This window comes from Arachis hypogaea, chromosome 15 (genome assembly GCF_003086295.3).
Source record: "Arachis hypogaea cultivar Tifrunner chromosome 15, arahy.Tifrunner.gnm2.J5K5, whole genome shotgun sequence".
Classification (NCBI taxonomy): Eukaryota; Viridiplantae; Streptophyta; class Magnoliopsida; order Fabales; family Fabaceae; genus Arachis; species Arachis hypogaea.
The window spans coordinates 3,040,494-3,064,299 of NC_092050.1; the positions used below are offsets into that span (position 1 = coordinate 3,040,494).

The 23,806-nt window shown below is 27.2% G+C and overlaps 1 protein-coding gene across 1 annotated transcript; it reads right to left on the bottom strand.

The window, feature by feature from the left end:
- Window positions 1–4,802: 4,802 nt before the first annotated feature.
- LOC112747595 (ABC transporter G family member 14-like) lies at window positions 4,803–8,815 on the bottom strand. Its single transcript, XM_025795686.3, has 5 exons — window positions 7,589–8,815; window positions 6,696–7,491; window positions 6,421–6,603; window positions 6,130–6,317; window positions 4,803–5,653 (listed from the first exon to the last, which is right to left on the bottom strand). The coding sequence occupies exons 1-5, from the start codon at window positions 7,745–7,747 to the stop codon at window positions 5,009–5,011; spliced, it is 1,971 nt and encodes a 656-aa protein (XP_025651471.1). The 5' UTR covers window positions 7,748–8,815; the 3' UTR covers window positions 4,803–5,008.
- Window positions 8,816–23,806: the final 14,991 nt, after the last annotated feature.

Below are 23,806 nucleotides of genomic sequence, written 5' to 3' on the forward strand. Positions count from 1 at the left end.
CAAGCAGCAGAGAATGTCAATATTGTTAGTTTAGTTACAATTCAGAATATTGTTAGTTTGGTGTGTAGAAATTAGGTACATGTCATTTGAATTTCTTGATTTTTTTTTTCTCTTTTATTCTTCATGGAGAAGCAAGCAAGACTTTTATGTTGGCCTTTTATTTTGAATGAATGAAATTCAATGATGCTATGCTAGCAGCACTTTGGACATTTGCAATGTGCTGGGAATATAGCATCACTGCCATGGACAAGTCCATACCACTCAAAATTCCACTCACATGTTACAATGTTTCAAATTTCAATTCCATGGTTTCCCACTGGATTTTATTTCATCAATCTAGAAAAGCCTACAAATGTTGAACTCTTCTAGTGGTATCTAGTTCCTATGACAAAAAAATTTTGGAATCCTTTTGTTATCAACTTTGACAAAAATTTCTTGTGTTAGTATCAATGAACTATATCATGGATTCATGGTTAACTAAATGCTAATAAACAACATCTGTTAAGGATATGATTCATTTCTTTCTTTCATAAGTTAAGATTCCTCAAATTAGTTTATTCTTTTTAGTTATAATGTTGGGAAACATACAGCATATTTTACTGCCATCATGACCCTTTTTCTTTTTATTTTTCATATTTTTGGTCAAATATGTATGCTAAGGTCAGTGGCATGCATTGTTCTAGGACCTAATCTTCCTAAGAGTATAAGATTCCTTTGGTTGTTTGGACATCTCAACGTGGGGTTTGTACAATAAACTTTAGGCCTCTAATGGATGATATTCAAAACAAGGGAATGTTCCTTTTCTGTTATGAAACATCGATTTGAGGCTATTTTTTTTAGTAATGGATTCCCATTACGTGTTTTTCAGAATTGTTGTCATGATTTTAATGGATATAGAGACATTTTTTTTTTAATAACAATCTACAAATCGGAGGGTCAGAATTGTGGAGGAGAGAAAGTTTAGGGTTCGATTTGAAGTTTTTAAATTCAAATTCGGGTGATGAATAAATTGGATCTTTGGTATTGTGTGACCAGCTTCTTTTTTTTTTTTTTTAAGTTTGGAGCAAATCGGTGGGTTGATCTTGTGGTTAAAAACCCTAAATCGAACCTTTCGATTTATTGATAGCCATCTTCTACATTCTTGAATAACACACAAAATTCCAATAACAATAGATAACACCACTGTTTTTTCAATATGAAAATTAAAAAGCGTTCGATTTGAACTAATCGTTTTCTTAATATTTAGAGCATTTTTGTAGCTAAAAGACATTTTTACCAATTTATCTATAAAAAATTATCACTTTTTGAGATAATTTTAACGGTTTTACACTTCTAATATTTGAGTTTATGAATAGTAACTATAATACATAATAATTCTAATATCACAGAATTACTTCTCTATAAAATTTAAACGAATAAAATGAGACATATAAATGATTATATCTTTAACATCTAAAAAACAAATGTCATTTTTAATTAATTAATTATACAATCATTTCCGTGATGCAAAGGAGCATGCCAAGAGTAATGCACATTTTTTTTCTTGTTACGCAGGAGTTGTTAAATGAAAAAATACATTTGACTCGGAAGGTGCTTAACCATCTAGTATTTTTTTATTTTATTTTAGCATTGTTATACTGAAATTGCCAAATGCTTCAGTACCTTCTAAATTAAATGCGCTTTTTTCATCTAATGACACTTGTGTGATGCAGTTTTTTTTAAAAAGAATGCCACCATTGACACATAGGTAAATAATTTGAAAAGAGTAATAGTTTGATAATAAGTTTGCATAAAGATAGTAGAAAAATGAGCAATGTCAAGTTCATAATCATGTTTAATTTATGAAGTCACTCTTCTTTTTAACTACTTTTCTGTAGTAATGATTCTTTACTGCTTCTTTATTGATCTCATAAGGGTAAACCATATACTACTGGAAACATTTTAAGTGCACCAGGAATATCGGTGCACTAATTATTTTAACCGTTGATCTGAATTATAAAAATATATATAATATATATTAATTAAAATCAACGGTTAAAATAATTGGTGCATCAGTGCTCTCCGAAGCACTTGAAATATTTCCTATACTATTTGTTTGAAGTTTTCATCTTTATTTTACTCTGATATTGATAGTGTTCCCTGTTTGAAATGTTACTGTGGTTATAGTCCTTTTTCTCTCAAATTCAAAGTGATTTAGAGTGGATAAAGCACTATGCTGAAGTAGAGTGTGACACGGATCTTTTATATGTCATTTCTTATTTTACATCAATTATCAACATTATGATTTCATTGGTCTTAAAGGGTACACACAAAACACATTGCTATATCCACCCACCACTTTCTATCACCAATTATTTTAGTGCTATTTCTTCATTATTTTTGGGTTAATTAAGCTTAGCTTATTCCAACTGCCATCATCTTAGCATTACTTGATGATGAATGTGACTTGGTTGTTTCAAGTGTTAATAATGGCCATTCTAATTAAAATATCATAAGTGAAAATTCAACCAAAGTTTGTGATGATATTCTTCAGTCAATCGGATAACCAAATACCATGGTTTTGAGAACCATATCAATTTACTGGTTTGACCCAGTCAACTAGAAATTGGTCACTAATCGATTTGGTTCAAGATAAAAACCTCTTGGCAACAAATTAATTAAAAAATAAAAAAAATAGTCAAAAAATGAATTAATCAGTCAAACCGATTTAAAATAGTAAATTACAAGAGACATTAATTTTTTTTAAAAAAATATATACTTTATACATAAATATATTATTTTATTATATTTAATTTAATTTTGGTTGAATTTTTGTTAAACTTTGAACGTATAATTTTACTGATTCATTGATCGGACTGATATTTAGAACTTTGCTAATATTAAAAACTTCTTGTTATAACATTACTCGTGCCTTTTGGAGAATTCAATTTTTTTTTTGTGATTGGAAAAAAAACAATTAAACAAACAACAACTAAAAAAAACTGTTTTCAAGGCAATAGAAGCTCCACTTGAAGAGAAAGGGTCTTTATTGTTGTTTTTGTCATAATGTCTGCTATTGTATTTGCATCTTTTAAGATCAATTGAAGATCAGCATGCCATTTCCAAGACATGATATCTCGGATTTTTAACACCAAATGATCAATAAAACCATATCAATCCTATAAATTATTGACAATAATAAAGACATCTACACAGTCTGTTTCACATATAATATCTCTTTGTCCCGAGTCCCAAACTAAAAGAAAGTCTCTCTAAATAGCAAACAACTATCATTGCAGAATACTATGACTCTCAATTGTTCTCAGACAGCCTCATTGCCACTTTTCTTTTCAATCTCTGCTAACACAGCCAAAACCAACCCAAGCACCATTGCCAGGATAGTTAGCATCACAATTAATCTTAAAGGTACCCACCGAGAGAGGAATCCAAGAGCTCCTAATGGTGGAGGGGATAGACACTCGTTGCAACTCAAAAATATTCTAGAGCTCCTTTTCCAAGGACAAAGCCATACCAGTCACCTTGTCCGTGGTCCATAGGGTTGGAAGTAAGCCGAGTTGAGCCGAGCTAGACCAAGCTCAAGCTCGACTCACAAAAATTGAGCTTGCCTCACGGCTCGACTCATTAACAATCGAGCCTATTTCTTAAGCTCAAGCTCGACTCATCGAAAGCTCACGAACTGGCTCGAGCTCACGAGTTGGCTCAAATAATAGGAACATAATCGATAATTCTGTATCAATAAATTATAACTTATATATTTTTAAAATATTTAAAAAGATCAATTTTATATATTGTTTATCTATTAATAAATTATAATTTTTTTATTTATGTCTTACATCAAAATTATACATTAAAAATAAATATAAAATTTTAAATAATTAAGATCATTAATATATATAATTATATATTACTATTTCATATGCATATATATAATATTAAAAGTATAGATTAAATGTATATATATATATAATCAAGCCACCTTACGAGCTAATGAGCTACGCTTATTCAAGTTCAAGCTCGACTCATTTAATTTATGAGTTCAATTCTAAGCTCAAGCTTAGCTCACCAGCTCACGAGTTTAGCTTATTGAGCTATTAACGAGTCGAGCTCGAGCTGGCTTGACTCACTTATAGAACCTAGCGGTCCAAGGCTTGTGGGGATGAAAAATCTCATTATTCCTCGAATGCCAAATTCATTAGAGACCAGAAAAGAATCTAAAAGGAGGTTGTTTGTTATTATGTAAGAACCAACTCATCAAATTCAGTTGTTGACCGGAGATCTCCAAAGCTTGCCAAACTAACTGGAATTTTGGACAATCCCAAATACATTGTAAAATCGATTCCTGACATAAAAAACATCATGGACAGCTATTCATGTGCGAAATGCCCCTCCTAAAACGAAATGCAGCAGTAGAAAAAGTCTCCTTAAAGACATAGTCAGGTCAAGAATTTGTGTTTTTCCGAAACATGTTAACACCAAAATCAAAGTTCCTGTCCTCCCAACTAAACGTCTTCTTACCGAGCCACAAATGTAATCTCCCTAGTCACAAATTATGCAGGAAAACATGAAACGAGTAAATTATGGCTTTTAAGGCCTCAAAAATAGTCCACAGAAGAGTTATTTTTTCAGAGGAAGACACTCTTGAGAGACTTAACATCTTGCTGATATATTTGACCTTTTTTCTTTTTCTCTTACATATTAGATTTTGTGTGTGATATTATTATCATTACTTCTTATCAAGTGGCATATCCCTTATGTTTAGGCACATGAATGAAACTTATTCTAAAGTAACAACACCTTGGTAGTATTATAGAAAAATCTTGCTACTTATCTCTCAATCCTTGAGGGAGATTTTGATACATATATATATTTATATTTGATTTGATTACATGAAGTAACATGAAAAGCCTAATATAATTCTAGTTATTATTAGTAGTAATATTATTGCTCAGTTTGAATTAGTACAAAAACCTTTCTTGAAATTCTTCTTCTCCTTGCTATGTGTATGAATCTACCTTACTCTATTGAGTGCTAAATAAGCAATTAGTCTATAACCAACCAACATAAGTGCCATAATGCAAACATCAACCCAAAGATGATTCAATCCCATTGATTTGATTGGTGGAAAATCAGCAACCTTGCACATCACACCCTTTGAGCATTCATAGTAATCATCTTGAGTGTATTGAACACCAAGAAGAAGCTTGTAACAGTAGTAGCTATAGCTCAAGTACTTTAGCCACACTATAAAAGGTGGAATCTGTTGAACATAGTATCCACCAGCAATGAGGAACACAAGGGTTGTGACAGAAGCTAGAGTGGTTGCTTGTTTGATCTCCATTAATATAGCACCAAATGCTAAGCCTAAGCTTTGAGAAACAAGGACACTGTAGAGAACAACAAGAAGAGAAAGGATGAATGTAACAGGATCAGGTTTGAGTCCTCCCATCCAATAGATTATGAACACAAATGCAGTTGGAAGTGCAAGCTCCAATGGCAAGTCTCCTATTGTTCTTGCTAAGAAGTAGGAAGACAGCCTGTACATTCCTGAAGATCTTTCCTTTATCAGCATTCTCCTCTCTTGTGGGAATGTGAATACTGCATTGTATAGAGGGTAGAATCCCCAGAAAACTGAGAAGAAAAACAGCAATGCTACCTGCATTTTCACCACACAATAACCCCATGTTAGCCCCTCTTAAGGGCTTTAAAACAACATACTCAAAGTTTCAAACTTTAGATTTCTTGGACTGTTTCTAATCCATATCACAGAACTGCATAGAAATTTAAGTACTTTTTACTATGGTTGTCTACACCTAATAACTTACTTTTAGTTATAACTTTGATTTACAAAGTTGATACCTTTTGAAAACTATAAAACTAGATTATTAAAGTAAATGTGGTTCAATCAATCAATACTAATCTTGATTAGTTTCAGAATTTTAGATATTTCAAGATGTGATGTTTGACAAGGGAAATTGAAAAGGAAAATAAAGTAAATTTCATTCATATGTTAAAGGTCAATTACATTCCATAACCTCTTTTTCTGTTCAAGGTTAAATGATGTTATTATGAGTTATAACAAAAGTAGAAAAAGAAGATAAACTTGATAACTGAATGCAAAAATTTTCTTACCCGATCTTCAATGTGTGATTCTGGGGTATGCCACCACAAGAGTCCACCAAGAAAAGCAACACTTATGACTTGGAATATTCTCAGCCTATTGAATGCTTCAAACCTTCTCTCCCTCACTCCCCTCTGCAATAGTACTTTAAACTGATGCCACCAACTTGTGCACCATTGCTCCTGATTGATCTGATTCCCTGCATCAAATTTTCATCAACAGAAAGAAGGATTAAGACCATTGATGAGCAATATCTTTTTCACTGAAAACTCAAAAAGGGTAGTTGGAAAAGAAAGACCTACTTGCACAAGCATCTTTGATCATCATGTTGTTGTAGTTGTTCACCTCAACACTGCACAGCTCAGCTTTCAGATTTGTTGCTATGTTCTTATCATAAGCTGATATTAGAGCTTCTCTAACTTGCTTCCTTTCTTGTTCTAATCCCTCACTTTGTTCACTTGCATGCTTTGAGTCTGGAGCAATCCCTGAATCAAAGTTTTCCATTGTTATCATCACATTATTGTTATTCTTAAACTTTATATATATATATATATATATCAAAATATTGATTAATTACCATTGGCAAGATCAAGCAAGAGATCAGAAGGATTAACAGTGACAGAACTAGAGAATCCAAGTGAAGAGAAATAGTCCAAAGCAGTTGAAGCAGGACCATAGTAAATAGGAGAGCCTTCAGAGAGCAACACAACCTTGTCAAACATGTAGTATAGCCTGCTAGATGGCTGGTGAATGGTGGTTATAACGGTTCTTCCGCCGCCGGCGAGTCTCTTAATAGTGTTCAAGATCCTCTGAGCAGTTGTGGAATCCAAACCAGAAGTAGGCTCATCAAGAAGCAACAAGCTAGGATTAATAAGCATTTCTTGTCCAATACTAACTCTCTTCTTTTCTCCACCAGAAATTCCTCTGAACAAAGGTCCTCCAATCATGCTGCTCCTACACCTTGTTAATCCCAATTCACTGATCACTCTCTCAACATGATGAACCTTCTCATCTCTTGTTAAAGTCTTTGGAAGCCTCAGAAGTGCAGTGAAGAATAGTGTTTCAGTTACAGTTAGGTGAGGATATAGAACATCATCTTGTGCTACAAAACCTGTTCTTCTCTTGATTGAACCTGAGAATGGATTGTTGTTGTATGTTATCTTGCCGGAGAGTTTTCCGGTGAGACGGCCTCCGAGAGCTGTAAGGAGTGTGGTTTTGCCACTCCCTGAAGGGCCAAGCATGGCAAGAATCTCACCAGGGCAAACACAACCACTGATTCCATTCAGAATTGTTTTCTCTTTGCAGCTCCATTTGTTGCTTCCCCAACATCCTCCTTTCTGTTCTAGTTTCACTTTGTACACCAATTCCTCAAACTGAAAATTCAACCAAAAAAACGCAAAGTAACTTTGCAACACTGATATACATGCCATGAATGAGTAACTATAACTAGTATTTATATTAGTGTGTTACCTTCAAAGTTATGGGGAACATAGTGAGTTTCTGTATGGATTGTTGTTCATTGGTATTATTATTCTCTAAGGCTGCTTCCATAGAGTGATGATGAGTACTACTACTACTACTACTACTAGTGTTGTATTCTGGTTTTGGTGCTATGCAGTTTTGTGGCATGGCTAATGATGGTTAAAGAATATAAAAGAAAGTGATGATATGATAGAGATTTATGGTGGTGAATGATGAAATATAATGGAGGGGTTTTGAGAGAAGTTAAGAAGTTCCTTTTAACTTCTTGTCAATGTGTTATGTGAGGAGAAAGAAAGCACATAAATATATAGCACAGGCTTAGGATCTTCACTGTGTTCAAATACAGTATTTTAGGCCTTCCTTTGCATTGTGGAATCCCACCTTTATTTATTTATTTACCTCACATTATTCTTTATCATGACCAAGCTCTCACCCCAAAACCTCTAGAAATTCTGAGCCATTGCTTTTTTTTTATTATTAACACTACATTTAGGTTTGTGAGATCTTAACTTTAATGGTGACATCACTGTTTTCTCTTAATCATCTGCTACTTTTTTAGTAAGACTGTTTAAAATTGACATATGCAACTCATAGACATTAAAATTGGAATAGCAATAATGTTATTACATGCAGACCAAATAATATAAACAGTAATTTGATGCAAATTAAAACCAAACTCCACTTTCATTTATATGTTAAAATCCAAAAGGGTAGGTTCAAAATTCAAGGTACAAAGAAAACAAAGACTAGAAATGGCACAAGTAGACAAGAAGAAAGGAAATGGTAAAACAGCATCATATGATTTTTGTTTTGTATTTTATGCAATACAGATAGATAGATAGATAGATTTAATATGGCATGTAAGATTTGATTTGAAACCTATAAAAAGAGAATGCTAGTACCACCTGATCTGACAATAAATATTAGTGGTAGCAGCAATGCACCTATTAATGTCTATGCCCACATTACCATAATTGATATAAGAAAGTGGCCTCTTTATTAACATGCCTAGCTAGTGATATACACCTGAGAGAGAGAGAGAGAGATTTTGAGCTTTCTGATGTTAGATTTCTTCTACTTTAATTTTTGAGGTTTTATTATTAATGCATTGTTCATACTATGTTGTAGGCATGTGAAAAAACAGAAAGCACTATTTGAATAATGTAAAACTGCAGGGTCACTCACCATAATGCCTTTCTTATTTAAGACCATGTTAACAAGAATACAAAACATGCAGAGTGTATATATATATATATATATATATATAAACATATATCTTTCTACATATCTATCATTGTTAAACCTTCTTAGTTCTTAGTTTAACCATTTCTGGAGGTTATCTTTCCATTTTCTTTTGGAAGCTGTTATATTCTCTCTGTCCAATAATAATTCTCATTTTTTGGAATAATTGATCTTAAGGTATAATTAAGATTAATGTGAAAAACCAGACCTAATAACAATATCCAATGTCTATAAAGGAAAAAGGTGTTTTTGGTTTAAGCATCTTCATAGCTGTTATGATGAGAATCTGATTACCAATATACCCTCAAACTTGAAAAGGAAATCTTTATATATATAGGCACTAAACTATAGGTGTTCTGAGATTTTTATCATTTGATTTCACCTTCATTCATATATAAATATAGATGTACTATGAGAGCAGAAAATGGTACATTAGTGCTAGTGGTTAATGACATGTCTCTGCATGCATTTTTCACTTTCTTGTTCAGGTTGTTTCTTACCCTTCAAAAGAATTCTATGTTTGTTAAAGACACACTGATTGAAGTGGAGAGAGAGAGAATATCTTTGAGGATCCTGACATCTGTATGGTTCATTTGTCATTGTTCATAACAGGAAAATGCAAATTTATCTATAAATAGTAATGGAACTCATCAACACCTTTTTCATATATTTGAATGAATGGATGGATGAGAATTCAGAAACTTGTTTATTAGTATATAATTTAGATTTGGATTTTTTTTTTTTTATGAACGAATATTTTCACTAAATTTGTAGAAAATATGAGTATTGTTCATGATTTTTTTTTAGTGAATTTTTTCTATTATAAAAAGAATAATCTTTATTTTCATTAAAAGGTACAATATCCGGGGTTTTTTTGTATAATATTGTAATTTTTAGTATTTTTTAAAAGTGTGGAAGATACACAAATCGAAAAGTCCGATTTCTATACTTTAAATTTTTTTTTTAACAGAAATCCCTCGATCCGATTCCTGTACTGTCACAAATTCTTCGGTCTAATTTTTATATTTCTCACAAATCGGACGGTCCGATTTTTGTTTATCTAATTAAACGGTTCCACATTTGAGAATAACACCCCATCAACCCACATTTTGAAAAAACATCATTACTACTCCAATATCAAAAACAAAATCTGCAATCTCCGGTGGCATTATTTATCAAAAACTCCACTAATTTGGTTTGAATTATAGAGATTTTAAAAGAAACTTTAGATTTTTCATTCTAATGATCCAGTCTAAAACATTTAGTTAACAGTCCAAATATTTGTTATTTTAACCAATTCTTCGTTATTCATAGACACAAAATTAAAGGAAGTATACAATTATATATTGTCATTTTAATAAAAAAATAGTTATTTTTTGAATTTTCATTAAAAAATCCAGTTAAATATTATTATTATTATAATATTTTTGTATAAATAATTACATATTATGTTGATAAAAATAACTATTTTTAATAATACATGCTGGTTAAAATAGTATTCAACAAATATTAAATAATAACTAAACGATAAAATAAAAGTTTTACATTATTTGTGAGTCAGTATATTAAAATTAAATTTATATTATAATTGTTGTTATCATTATTAAAAGAATTTTAAATAATGACTTTTTATATTTATTTTACATTTAAAAAAATATTAACTAATTTTTTTTACTAAGATAGTGTTTGTTTCTAAAGATTAAAACCAAGACTGTAAATTAGAATTTAGAATTGTATTTAGTTATCAGAGGAAATTAAATTTTTTGAAATTGAATACTGAAATCTTAATAATATTTTTTTTTTCAAAAATAATTTCATATAATTTTTTAAATTTTAAATTTATTTTTTAATCTTTATATTTATCTTAAACCAAATATGATACTCAGGGGCAGAGCCAGGTATAAGAAAAGGAGGGTAACGGTCTCCTAATTTTAATTTTTTACATGTAAATTAGATATAAATTTCAGTTTAGCCCTTCTTAAAATTTTATTTTAGTCTTATTTTATTGTATAAATATTTTTTACTTCCTCTAATATTTCATCTAACTCCGCCTCTGATAATACTTAAACATAATTTAATTGAGTACATTTTATACCAAATATAATATATCTCTATCTCTCAATCTCAATTTCAATCTCTCAGTCTCAATTTCCGTTCCAAAAACAGGGTAAAAATATTTACTTTCTAGTATTATTTTTCGAAAATGATTTTGTCTCCCCCATGTGCTTTGGTGTTAGTTTATAGGTCAAGCATTTGAGTAAAGGAACCATCTAACATGAAAAAAAAAAGGTTATATATATATATATATATATATATATATATATATATATATATATATATATTCTATTATTCTCTTCCTACTCCTTCCTCTGCATGTGATAACCATTTATGTTAGTTACCCTCCATATAAATAAATAATAAATAAATAAAATGAATGAACGAGATTTAAGAAAAATATGATATATGTTTTCGAATTCAATAATGGAACACGTCTTTGAATTTCTTTGCAGTTTGAAGTACACACAAAGTTTGTGCCGCACAGTGAAAACTTTACATTAAATGAAGTATAAGAGGCAAGAATAAATTCAAAGGATGAAAAAGTGAAAAAAAAAAAAAAGCTAAGGGGTACGTGGGGATTTACGAAAGAAAGATCGGTGATTAAAAATGTGAAAACTCAGATGAAGTCGATTTTACGTAAAGTTGATATTTGAGATCGGTTAGATGAAAATTTAGTTAAATCAGTCAAATCATCTAACGGCTCTCAGGTATCAACTTCACGTGAAGTCGACTGCACCTAAGTTTTCACCGATTAAAAATAGTCTTAGATGCTTCTAAGATAATAAAAAAAAAAAAAACAAATAACATGCTTTGTTCTATATACATTCATGTTCATTTTAGCGCATCAATATATGATTATATATTTTTTTTAAGATAGAATAATTCAAATTCGCGACCTCTCAGATTATATTTGGTTTATTAATAAGAGTTTTGAGATTTAATTTAAGATATCATATACTATTTAATTATATTATTAATTATTTTGAGATTAAACTCAACGCAATACTTATATTTCTATTTCCCCATCATGTAAGACATGCGCAATAGTAAATTAACTGTGTCGAGGGACTTGCTTGCAAAATAATTTACAATTTGGAGAAGATTTTTATATACGATAAACAGCGGATCTAAAAATTTTAAGTCGTGAGATTAAACATTTAATATATAAAAATAATAAAAAATTTATATAAATATGTTAAAATGTATAAAATTAAATAATATTAAATATTAAATACTCAACAATATTTTATTATTAATTATCTTTTAATCAATAAAATTTTTAAGAAAAATATGAGGAGTCAATAAAATATTTGTATAATATGTACCATAGAGGATTAGAGAATATTAAAAATATAATTATTAGTATTACTTTTTTTCATCGATTGAAGCTTTAGGAATAAGTGATATTATGGTATAGTATTTGAGCTCTAAATTTAAAAGGTCAAGAGTTCGATCTTTTGTAAACCCGAACACAAATAAGTCATTGTTTTTCTAACGGGATCCAAATTTTTATTCAAGTCTTCAACTATTTTTAAATGATTTTATTCAATTTATGTTTGAGAAAAGTACATATGTAATTTATAGTAAATATTAGAATCGAGTAAAAAATTTAAAAATAAAAATTTTTACTAAATAAGTTCATTAATTGAATGGTATTAAGTTGATTTAATATATAGGATCTTGCTAGCATGTGTTTTAATAGTAATTTTAATAATATTATAAAAAAATTAAATTAATTAAAAAATTATATTATTATGCTCTTAAAATACGTCTTTAAAATACAAAATAATTAAATTCATTTAATAAATTTTTGACATAAATAAAATAATTTTTATTTTAATATAAGAACATACAAATACAATTTTAGAATAAAAACACATATATTTTCTTATACATTTAAAAAATATTAGTGGAACGCAATATGATGGACATGACAAGATAAGAAATTGAAAAATGTTTTTGTACAAGAACTTTCTAAAGTTAGCACAAATAAACTTTTGATTTGTCAAGTTGAATAATGTAAATGTGTGAAATTTCAATTTTGATTCCATTATTCTTACCAGTGCATTAGCTTTAGTAGTTAAAAATAAAAATCAACTAAAGGACCACGATTCCATGAATTGGATGATCAAGTTCAATGTATTACAGTTAACTGTTTTATGTTAATTTATTTTTATTTCCAAGGAGAGGTTTCTTTTTTAAAGAAAATCATATATATATATATATATATATATATATATATATATATATATCGTTTGAAAATAAATTTATGTAAAAAAATTAAGACTATATATTTTTGTGAATAAATTATGTTGTTAAAAATGTACACGAATTCTAATACACTTCAGATAAAAGAAGGAAGTGCAGAATATTAATTTTTATTTATTAAGAAATGTTTATGGATGATCCAAAAAACCATAAGTATATATTAAAATTTTAATTTTTTTACGACAATAATTTATAACAATAAGATAGAATATTTTTATTTTACGACAATAATTTATAACAATAAGATAGAATAAAAATTCCCTAATGTAATCTTTGATCAACCTGTGTTATGTTGTTAAATTAAATACACTTTTTCATTATTCAAGACATAATAAATTATTAATTAAAAGAGTATTTTATATATTTATATAAAAATCTTCTTAAACATTTTTTTGAATACTATATATAATAAAAAATAGATAAATATTTGTAATGTCTCGATTTTTTAAAGTATCTAATTCCATCTTTCTGTTAGTAATTAGATGTTTATAAATATCTAATTAGAAAGATAAATGTTTCATCCTTATTATATATAATATAAAATCCTGGAATAATATTATTAACCTCTATTTCTAGTTTTATATATAGAGAGAATAAATACTGTTAAACTATTTTTTCATCTTAACTCATGACAATAATAAAAAAATCTCGTGATTTACAAATTTAGTCTAACAGAATACATAAATTGAGTTATAATTTTAATTTTTATTATTTTATTTTTTTATCTTTATGTTATCCTCTTATCTTATCTTATTTTTACTAAACAATGCTCTATACATATTTAATTTTATTTTCATAATTCAATTCAATTAATAAAAAAATATAAAATATAATATTCTTTCTTTTTTTTTATTCTTTTACAATTTTATCAAATACCATTAAAGCAAATGATGATCTCCTTAATTAATTAATTAATTAATTAATTAATTAATAGAGACAATAGAATATAGATAGAGTGGAGTCGTCAAAAGTGGGAAATTATATATGCTGATCTTGTAGGGGCCAAAAGTACTACAATATATATAGAGAAGATATTCACACTCATATATAGTGTGATGGGAATACTACTAGAGTCAAATAATTATAATTAAGCCGTCTAAATCTAAGTCATTAAATCATATAAATAGTAGATATGCATGAATAAATCATAATGATAGCATTATATAATATACATGTAATGTATGTGGATCGATGATTGATTGATTGTACATACAAATTTTTAAATGATAATGATTGTGAGATTGTCTTAGCTTATTATTACCGAGGTAGCTTAAGTTCAACTAACCAAATCCATTGTTTTCCCCTCAAATCACACCACCAACCCACTCCCAAAATTTGTAATAGTGAAAGACAAAAGGCATAAATTTTTCAATGGTATACTCCAATCTATCTATATTATACTTATAATCAGGGGCGGAGCTAAAAAAAATATTGGAGTGGGGCAAAAAATATTTACACAATAAAATAAGACTAAAATAAAATTTTAAGGGGGACTAAACTGAAATTTATATATAATTTACATGTAAAAAATTAAAATTAGAGGGGGCCATTGCCCCCCTTTGCTTGTACCTAGCTCCGCCCCTGCTTATAATAATGTTTCAAAAAAAGTATTGAAGTAGTGTATAGCCCTAGCTTGAATCTTGCATTGTTAGGGCTGCTAATTATTATAACGAGTTGAGGATGCTAATGAAATTGTTTGCTACTTGCTAATAATTTAAGTTGATATGAGCAGAAAAAAGAAAAAGAGATAAGATTTATTGATTAAAGAAATATTTCAACTCGTTTGGTTTGTGGTAAATATAATTATATATTTGATGAAGTGAATTATTTTTTTTTACATAAATTAAATGAGCTAAATTTGTTAATATTCTATGGAGTATATATAGACATTTTTTTGAGTTGTCGTATTTGAGTGTCAAATATATTTTAAATATGACACTCATATGACAATTGACACACATGTCTTTCGTATTTAACTGTGTCTTAATAAAAAATATAAAATACTTTTTTAGATACGATTGGACACACTTAAATACTATTATATATCATTTATGTCCAACTTTATTCTTAACTTATATATATTCTTAAAATGAGATTAAAAATAATATATATTATCATTTATTAACGCAAAAAATTATTTTAAATATTATATATAATTAAAAAAATATTAAAAATAGTTAAAATATATATATATATATATATCATATTTCTGTGTCTTATAGAAAATTAAAATTCGCACGTCTATGTATTTCATGTTGTGTCATATCGTGTTTCGTATTCGTATTAGTATCTATTTTTCGTAAGTTAACATTTAATATATTTAAATAGATAATGCAATATATTCATATTTTTTAGTTTATTTAGGCGTTTATTAGTATCCAAAATATTTACTGCTAGTATTTTTTATTTAATTATTCCATCAATTTTTATAATTTTATCAAATTTTTAATTAAATTTCTATATTTTTTTTATTTTTTTAATTGAGTCTATATGTTATATCAAATTTTATAATTAAATTTCTACTATGATAAAAATATTAAAATTAATAAATATTCTGTTAAACTATAAAAAATATTTAATTAAATGTTAGACATATATTTATTTTATCTAATAAAATATTCTATTAATTATAATATTTTTATCATAAAATAGACTTAATTACAAAAATTCATATAATATAAAAATTTAATAAAAAATATAAAAATTTAATTAAAAATTTAGTAAAACTAAAAAACTAATATAACAATGGAACTTTGTTTCATCATTAGTATTGAACCCGATGTTCTATTTAATTATTAAGTGGAATAAGTAATATTGAATCACATGATTCAAATATATGTTACTAAATAATAATAATAATAATAATAATAATAATAATAATAATAATAATAATAATATGATGTTTTATCATACTATTTTACTTGATTTTATATTTATTTTTAATATTATATCATTTGATTATTTTAAAATATCAATGAAATAATAATAATGACAATAATAATAATGTAAACAATATAATTGATTAAAATAAATATATAATAATAATGTAATAAATATATAATTTTAAATATTAAATACATAAAATTATAAATATTAAATTAAACAAAATAATTTTAGATGATTGTTTCCTTAATATTATTGTTTGTAAACATAATAAATACTCTAAAATTCTTGCTCGTTTTACTATTTTGACTCAACTTTTGAAGGATCGATCTACCATAATTTTCTTTTGAAAAATTTAAAAGATTAATTTATCAAATTAATTAAATAAAAAGCTAAGTTTACAATTTAATAATCAATTCATTATAAAAAAATACTTGATAAAATTTATAAATTAAAAAAATAATTTAAAAATATAAAAAATACTTAATCTCTTTGCATTTTATATAAAATAAAATTTTGGCGGACATCCACTGTCACTCCCCACTAAAGCTCGTAGGTTAATTAAGCATGATAGATTACGCGGATAATTTTTTTTACTGGGCTCAGTTTTCCAACTTATTCTGCTGTTTTTCTAACTCTTATATTTACATATGTAACTTTTTTTTTAGGATATTTTTGAAAATAAAATAAAAAATCATTATTTTTTCTTTTTTTTTCAATTTTAATATTTTAAAATGATTTTTTTTTTTATTTAGGACGGATTTGCCACACTCTAACAAATTTTATTTCAATTTTTTTCAAAATCCACTAAACTCACATTTTTAAGTCATGATCATATACATATAACAGATAGGAGTATACAAAAATACATAGAAAACAACCATAACTTCTTTAATATTGTTGACTGCAATGACAATTATTATTATCGTTTTCAGATACAGACATATTTAATAAAAAAAATTTATATTATAAATTAAAACAAAATCATTATTTCTCTAATAAAAATATGACTTATTCTTATATATTCTTGTGTACTTCTTTGTACTTTAGAGTTTTAAAAAATAATAATTTTTTTTATTTTATTTCATTTTCTTTTAGGATTTGAGTTATGATTAATTTTATATCTTTAAAAATGTAAATCATATATTCCCACGTAACTACTCAATTTTTTCTCTCATATATACACTAGTAGATAATCATAGATAGACCTTAAACAACGAAATTGGATTATTCTAATAATTAATTTATTAATTTATTTAAAAAATATTAAAAATTTAAATCATGTCTTTTGCATATAATAACTTCCAATCATAAATTTTAAAATAAATCTCAAATTCTACAACGAATTAGGTTTGTGGTATGTGGAATCGAAAAATATCGCGAAAAACCAAAGTAGATAGAGCTTAAACTGAAAATTTAATTAGGCATGCATGGTCTAAAAAGAAAATGGAAGCTAAAGTAAGCTAATAGAGAATTGGTGTGTTAATATCGTAAGATTATCCAGCAAGTTGAAAGGGCGTAAGGGTAAGGTAATTATTAATAGGAAAAGTATACGTTATCAAGAGAGAGTCTGTCAACTATTACCAACACGTGATAAATTAGGATTAAACCATGATTAATTTAGATGTGACTTTATTTAGTAAATGGACTTTATGTCCAACCCAACTCAAATTGGCAGATTTTGACAGATAAAAAATTGGTAACGTAGCACTACTGTTATTAATATCGTGGGAAGAGGGTGTCGTTTAGTGAGTAAGCAAATAGGAGTTAGGAAGATGACACGTGGCATCCACTCCTAGTTTGTAGTGGAGGAAAGGTTAGTTGTCGTTTTGTTTGATTAGGTCTAGACATACTCACGCGCAAATCATTTGGTGGCGCGTGGGTTCCACCTGTCTCTCCACTCACTTCATTATTATCTTCCCTACCCTACTCCTTCCACAATAATAATCAAATTAAATTATAGGTGTCTTACACTTATTTAGACTCACACTATATCAAAATTCATTTATACATCTTATAATTATATAAAAATTTAAAAATTCAATCATAATTAAATATAATAAAATAATATATTTATATTTTAAACATATATATCTTCAAAAATTATTTTTTTATATTTTATTATTTTAAATTAATCAACTATTTAAAACTCAGATAAAATTGATCATTTATTATCAATTTTTTTCTATTTTTTAATCAATTTGCTCACAACTAGTTTATATTATGAACCAAACCAATCAAATGATCATTTGCTAATTAATTTAATATTATATTAAATGTATATCAAAATTAATTATTAAAATATAATACACATTAAAATATAAAATATATATTAAAAATAAATTAAATTATACACGATATATACAAATAAAAAATATTATTTATATATTAAAATTAATTATTAAAATCAGTTATTAATATATTTGTATATAAATATATATAATTAAATTTATTTTTAATATATATTTATATTTTAATATATTTTATACTCATAATTAATTTTAATAACTGATTTTAATATACGCATAACGTAATCTTATACAAATCATAATTAATTTAAATAATTAATCTTAGTATACTAATAACCCATCCAATTATTAAAAATCATACATTTTATCATGCAATTCTGTGAATGAACATCAGGTTAATATATATAATATAAGGTAAAAATTCAGATTCAATCGACTTCACATGAAATTGATACTTGAGAGCCATTAAATAATTTAATTGATTTGACTAACTTTTTATCTAATAATTCTTAAATATCAACTTCACATGAAGTCGACTTCACTTAAATTTTCACCGTAATATACTGCACACGGCACCAATTCAATTGGATCGACATTGAAGATCGATAAGATATCGATACAACTAATAGATCTATACCAGCTATAATCTTTTTCTATGCCGGAAAGTTTTATTATCACAACACCACCACCAACAATCTGAAAATATGTAATTTCTATCTTTTCTATCATATATATGAGGTATTCAAATCCTATATTTTCTATTTTAGATATAATTTTAGTATTTTACCTATACATGCATTATTGATAATTATATAAGAAAGTACTACTATAAATTATTTAAAAAATAAAATAAAAAACAACTAATCAAACAGAAAGTGGATTGTCCCTCATGTCTTTTTCTTTATTTTGCCATCACAAATCCGATGTGTGTGCTTGAGGCTAGCTAAGAACTTTAACATATCTTTTTATTACAATAATAGCTGCTTTTTAGGGTTGACCCCTTCAACCTATAAGACATATACAAACAACATTGTTTAAGAACAAGAAATGACCTAGCTAGGATCTTCTTAGGGTTTAACAAATTTATTTATATATATAATATGATGATAATGCTAATATCATGGCCTCTTATGGGATCACCTTTTAATAAAATTTACTAAAGACAACTTGCTGATATATTCTAAGTTGAAAACACGACACATTAACCACAATAATTAGTGGATGACCTCTATATATCTTCATCTCTATTTTTTATACCCACGTATCTTTGTTATATATGTACTACTAATCAATGATCTCTTTAATTTTAATTAACCAACTCGTTTAAATTTGTAAATTCGTTAGAGTATAATTATCTATTATTTTTTTAGAATAAAGTATTAAATTAGTCTCTTATATTTGAACTTAATCCTATGTTGATCTCTAAGTTTTAAAGTATTCTATTTAAATTTAAAAAATATTTATTTAATTTCAATGTAGTTTTACTATGAAGTCAATATTAAATAAATAACGAAATTTAGTTTTCAGATATGGAAATTTTATATAACCAAATTCTTTAGTTGTTGAGGGAAGTTCTCCATGGTAGAGGTGACGATAGCCTTGTTCTCGTTGTCTCCGGCGAATTTTTCTGCGAAAAGCAAGTTTTCGAAGTGCTTGAACCAAGACTAGTAGCTCACGATGATGTATTCGCTGCTGATTTTGTGTCTCTCGAATTTGTACTTATTCTCTAGAGAAGAACAGTAAGATTTGGTAAAATGGTGATATTAATTATTTACTATTAATTTTACGGTAAGATTACATTAAACTAAATGAAACTTTTTTGGATTCAAATCAAACATTTTAAACATTAGAAACTAAAACAAAATTAAACTCAAACATAGGAATAATTTAATATTTTTTTATTCAATTTAAATTTTTAAAACAAGTAATTTTGTAACCGGATTCACTAATTTTGTATAATACATTATCCTTTGCAATACCACATATAATTGATGTGACGCTACAAGTGAAGTGATCTAACTTTGTCATGTCTCTATTTGTGGTTTAACTATATGCCGATATCTTAATGACTGAGAATTTAATTTTATTTAAACTATAGGGTACCAAATCCTTTTTGCTAAGTTTTACGCTTTTTGTCTTTGTCAAACAAAATGAATAATAATAATAATAACTGTGATCTTTTATTAAAATAAATTCTTTCAAGTTAATACAATATTAGTAGAAAAGAAAAGTGAAGCATAGAGGATATGCTAAGTTGAATATAATGCATAATAATGCTGCTCATTATTAATTTTTTTTTCTTTCTAAAAAAGAATCATAATAAAATAATGCAAGATGCTTATTAATCGCCTCTTGTTGAAATTCCGTATTAGAATACAATATGTCAATATTTGTATGTGGCGTTAGAATTAGAATAATTATATTCTTTTTTTTTTCCTATTGAGAACTTACTATTTAGTTTCTACTACTCGTGGTTATTATTTGGCTAAAAAAGTTACAAAATAAAGAACAATAATTATATCCTCAATTTATCTTTTATACCAAAAGGATATTTACAATAATGACCTATTTTTTCTTTGTATGATCTCTCTTGTTTGGCAGAATGACTATGGTTGCTGACTGCTAAAGTAAAGAAGAAAGACAAATGAAATTAGGGTTAGAATTTAATTTATATACGATATGTAAAATGACTAAAAAAATTTATAATAAAAATAATTAAAAGTATTTCACATAAATTTGGAAATTAAGAGAGATGGGATGAAAATCCCCACTTGTGTCTCTGTGTCTATCTCAAAAAAAAATTTGTTTCTCATTCTCATTCACAGAAAAAAAAAAATCTTCATCTAAACGAATTTTCATTTAGAATAATAATTCCCGCAAAACTTTCCGTATTTTAAAAAATTTTGTCATTCCTAAATAAAATAAGTAATATAAGAATTTTGTTAAGTAGATAATAATTTTTGTAAACAATAGACTTTATAATTGATTTAATAAAGTAAAAAAATATTTCATCCTTCAAATTATTTCATAAATTTTAATATTAGAATAACTATCTGTACATATAGTGAATTGAACATCCAACCATTATTAACTCTACATGAGTAAATCGAATCAAAAGAAATAACCATCCAATTAAAAAGTAATAAACATAATCATTTACATACCTATTAAATTAATCATTCGACATATCCATTATTCACATTGTTTAATTCTATAATTCACTCTCTTATAGATTCATTTTAATATCTCAAATTTCTTCAATCACATACATTAACCAATTTGGTTTTTAAAAGAATCAACATCTTAATTTAATTAGTGTTTAAAAAATACTACTGTAAATTAAATTGATATTTTATTAAATTTCTACCGGCGTATATGAAATAAAGCTTATCAACACATCATATTATTATTAAAAAAATATTATTTATACACTAAAATTAACTACTAAAATCAGTCACTAATATATTTATATATAAATACATGTATGGTTTAATTTATTTTTAATATGTATTTATATTCTAATATATATTTTATAATGACTGATTTATTTTAGTGTACACGTAGTATAACTCTATTATTAATTACTAGCGTGACACGTCAACTGAAAGTTAAAGAAAACTAATTTGACTTAACTTGATTCATATGTTTCATGAATGACCAAATTATTGAGACATTAAATCTTTTAAGGTTTAAACTGAACATTAACCTTACTGAAAAAAAAAATAGGTATTAGATTTGAATTCTTTATGCTATTATTAGTCTATATTAGTAAAATTAAACATATATTATATATTATTGAATAATCCTCACAAAAAGTCTATATATTGATACCTAATTGAAAACAAATCGAGAAAAAAAAAGTCTAGTATTGATTAATTAATTAATTAACTTAACCCTTCTTCTTTTCCCTTTTGTTTTTACTAATAAGTCCCGTAAATTCTATCAAACTTTTTGAGATATATTTCTTACTCCGCTGATGAGTGTGTGTCATGATTTGAGCATGCGTTTGTGAATAGAATAATATATACTTTATTTATTTAATTCACCTAGTCTGAAATGATGTGGAATAATAATAATAATAATAATAATCCTTAGCTTCCTTTTATGCATGGAAATGACACTAAAATTAAAGTTGATGTTGGGGTGACCTACTTATTTCTTTATTTCAATTAATTAAATCGCTGACAGAGAATTTTGTCCAAAGAACATTAATGAGAAAAAGAAAAAAAATTGCGAAGCAAAATTAAGAACATATATAGAAAACCAATTTTAATATTCTATTATCATTATTTTTTTATACTTGTAAAATCACATGTCATCATCATTATTATTATATAACAATATAGCATAAAAAATAATATTAAAACAGGAAATTAACTTATAGAAATAAAGAATATTAGTTCTAATATTGTAACTTGAATCATTGTGACTGTAAGTTGATATTTATACATACTTGTAATCAGTTAAGAAATTGTTAGACTGTTAGACAAAGACGTTAGATAATTAGGGAATTAGTTATCATTATGCATTCTACTCCACACACATATAAAAACTGTATAGTGTATCACAGTTTTCAGTGTTTGAGAATCAATGAATACAACTTTACTCTTTCACTTTCTTTCTCCCCCTTTCCTCTTTTTTTTCTGTCCGATTCATCTTCTTTTCTTTGTTCTTCTCTGATCTCAGACTTGCACAATAGAGCTTGATGAGAGTGCAACCTCTCCCTCGCCATTTTCACATGGTGCAGTGAGCGTGGAGGAGAGGTGAATCTCCGATCAACGAGACTGAGTTCAGAAGCCTCCGGATCTGACTGCTGGAAGAAATTCGTCGATCCTTTCTGATCATTTTCTTCAAAGAAGATTCATTGATTCTTTTTTTTTCTTGATTCCTCTGGAACAATCCTATTTCAACGACCTCAATCGTTATTCTTCTCTCAATCTCTGATGGCTGATAATCAGAGAGCGGTTACTCCTACAATGGACGCACAATCTATTGCAACCTTTTTGAATCAAATTGCAGTGTTTCAGGCTCAGATGGCGAAAACTCACATCAATCCGATGCAAGATCCAACAAGTCAGTATTACATTCACCCGAGCGAAAACGCTGGTACGCCTTTTATTCCAATTGTTCTTACTCCTAATAATTACGGTCCATGGAGTAGAGCAATGTTGTGAGTTTTAGAAGGAAAGAACAAATTGAAATTCATTGATGGTTCGTTGCCTCGACCACATGAGAATGATCCTCTGTTTGACGCCTGGAAATGCTGCAATACTTACTTAGTTTCTTGGATTAACTTGTCTTTGAGCCCTGACATTTCCAACAGTGTAAGTTGGAACAACGTCGCTTCTGATCTGTGGAGAGATTTGAAGCATCGATACTATCAAGGTGACAAATACAAAATAGCTAAATTGCAAAAAGATTTGTTTGCCATGAAGCAAGGAGGCCTAGACATTACCTCTTACTATACGAAAATGAAGTCAATTTGGGAGGATCTTGGAAATTTCAG

Coding starts and splice junctions, on each gene's coding strand:
- LOC112747595 (XM_025795686.3), bottom strand. CDS start 7,747: ATGCCACAAAACTGCATAGCACCAAAACCAGAATACAACACTAGTAGT. Junction 6,604..6,695: donor CTTGCTTGATCTTGCCAATG/GTAATTAATCAA, acceptor ACTTTGATTCAG/GGATTGCTCCAGACTCAAAG. Junction 5,654..6,129: donor AATCACACATTGAAGATCGG/GTAAGAAAATTT, acceptor GTGAAAATGCAG/GTAGCATTGCTGTTTTTCTT.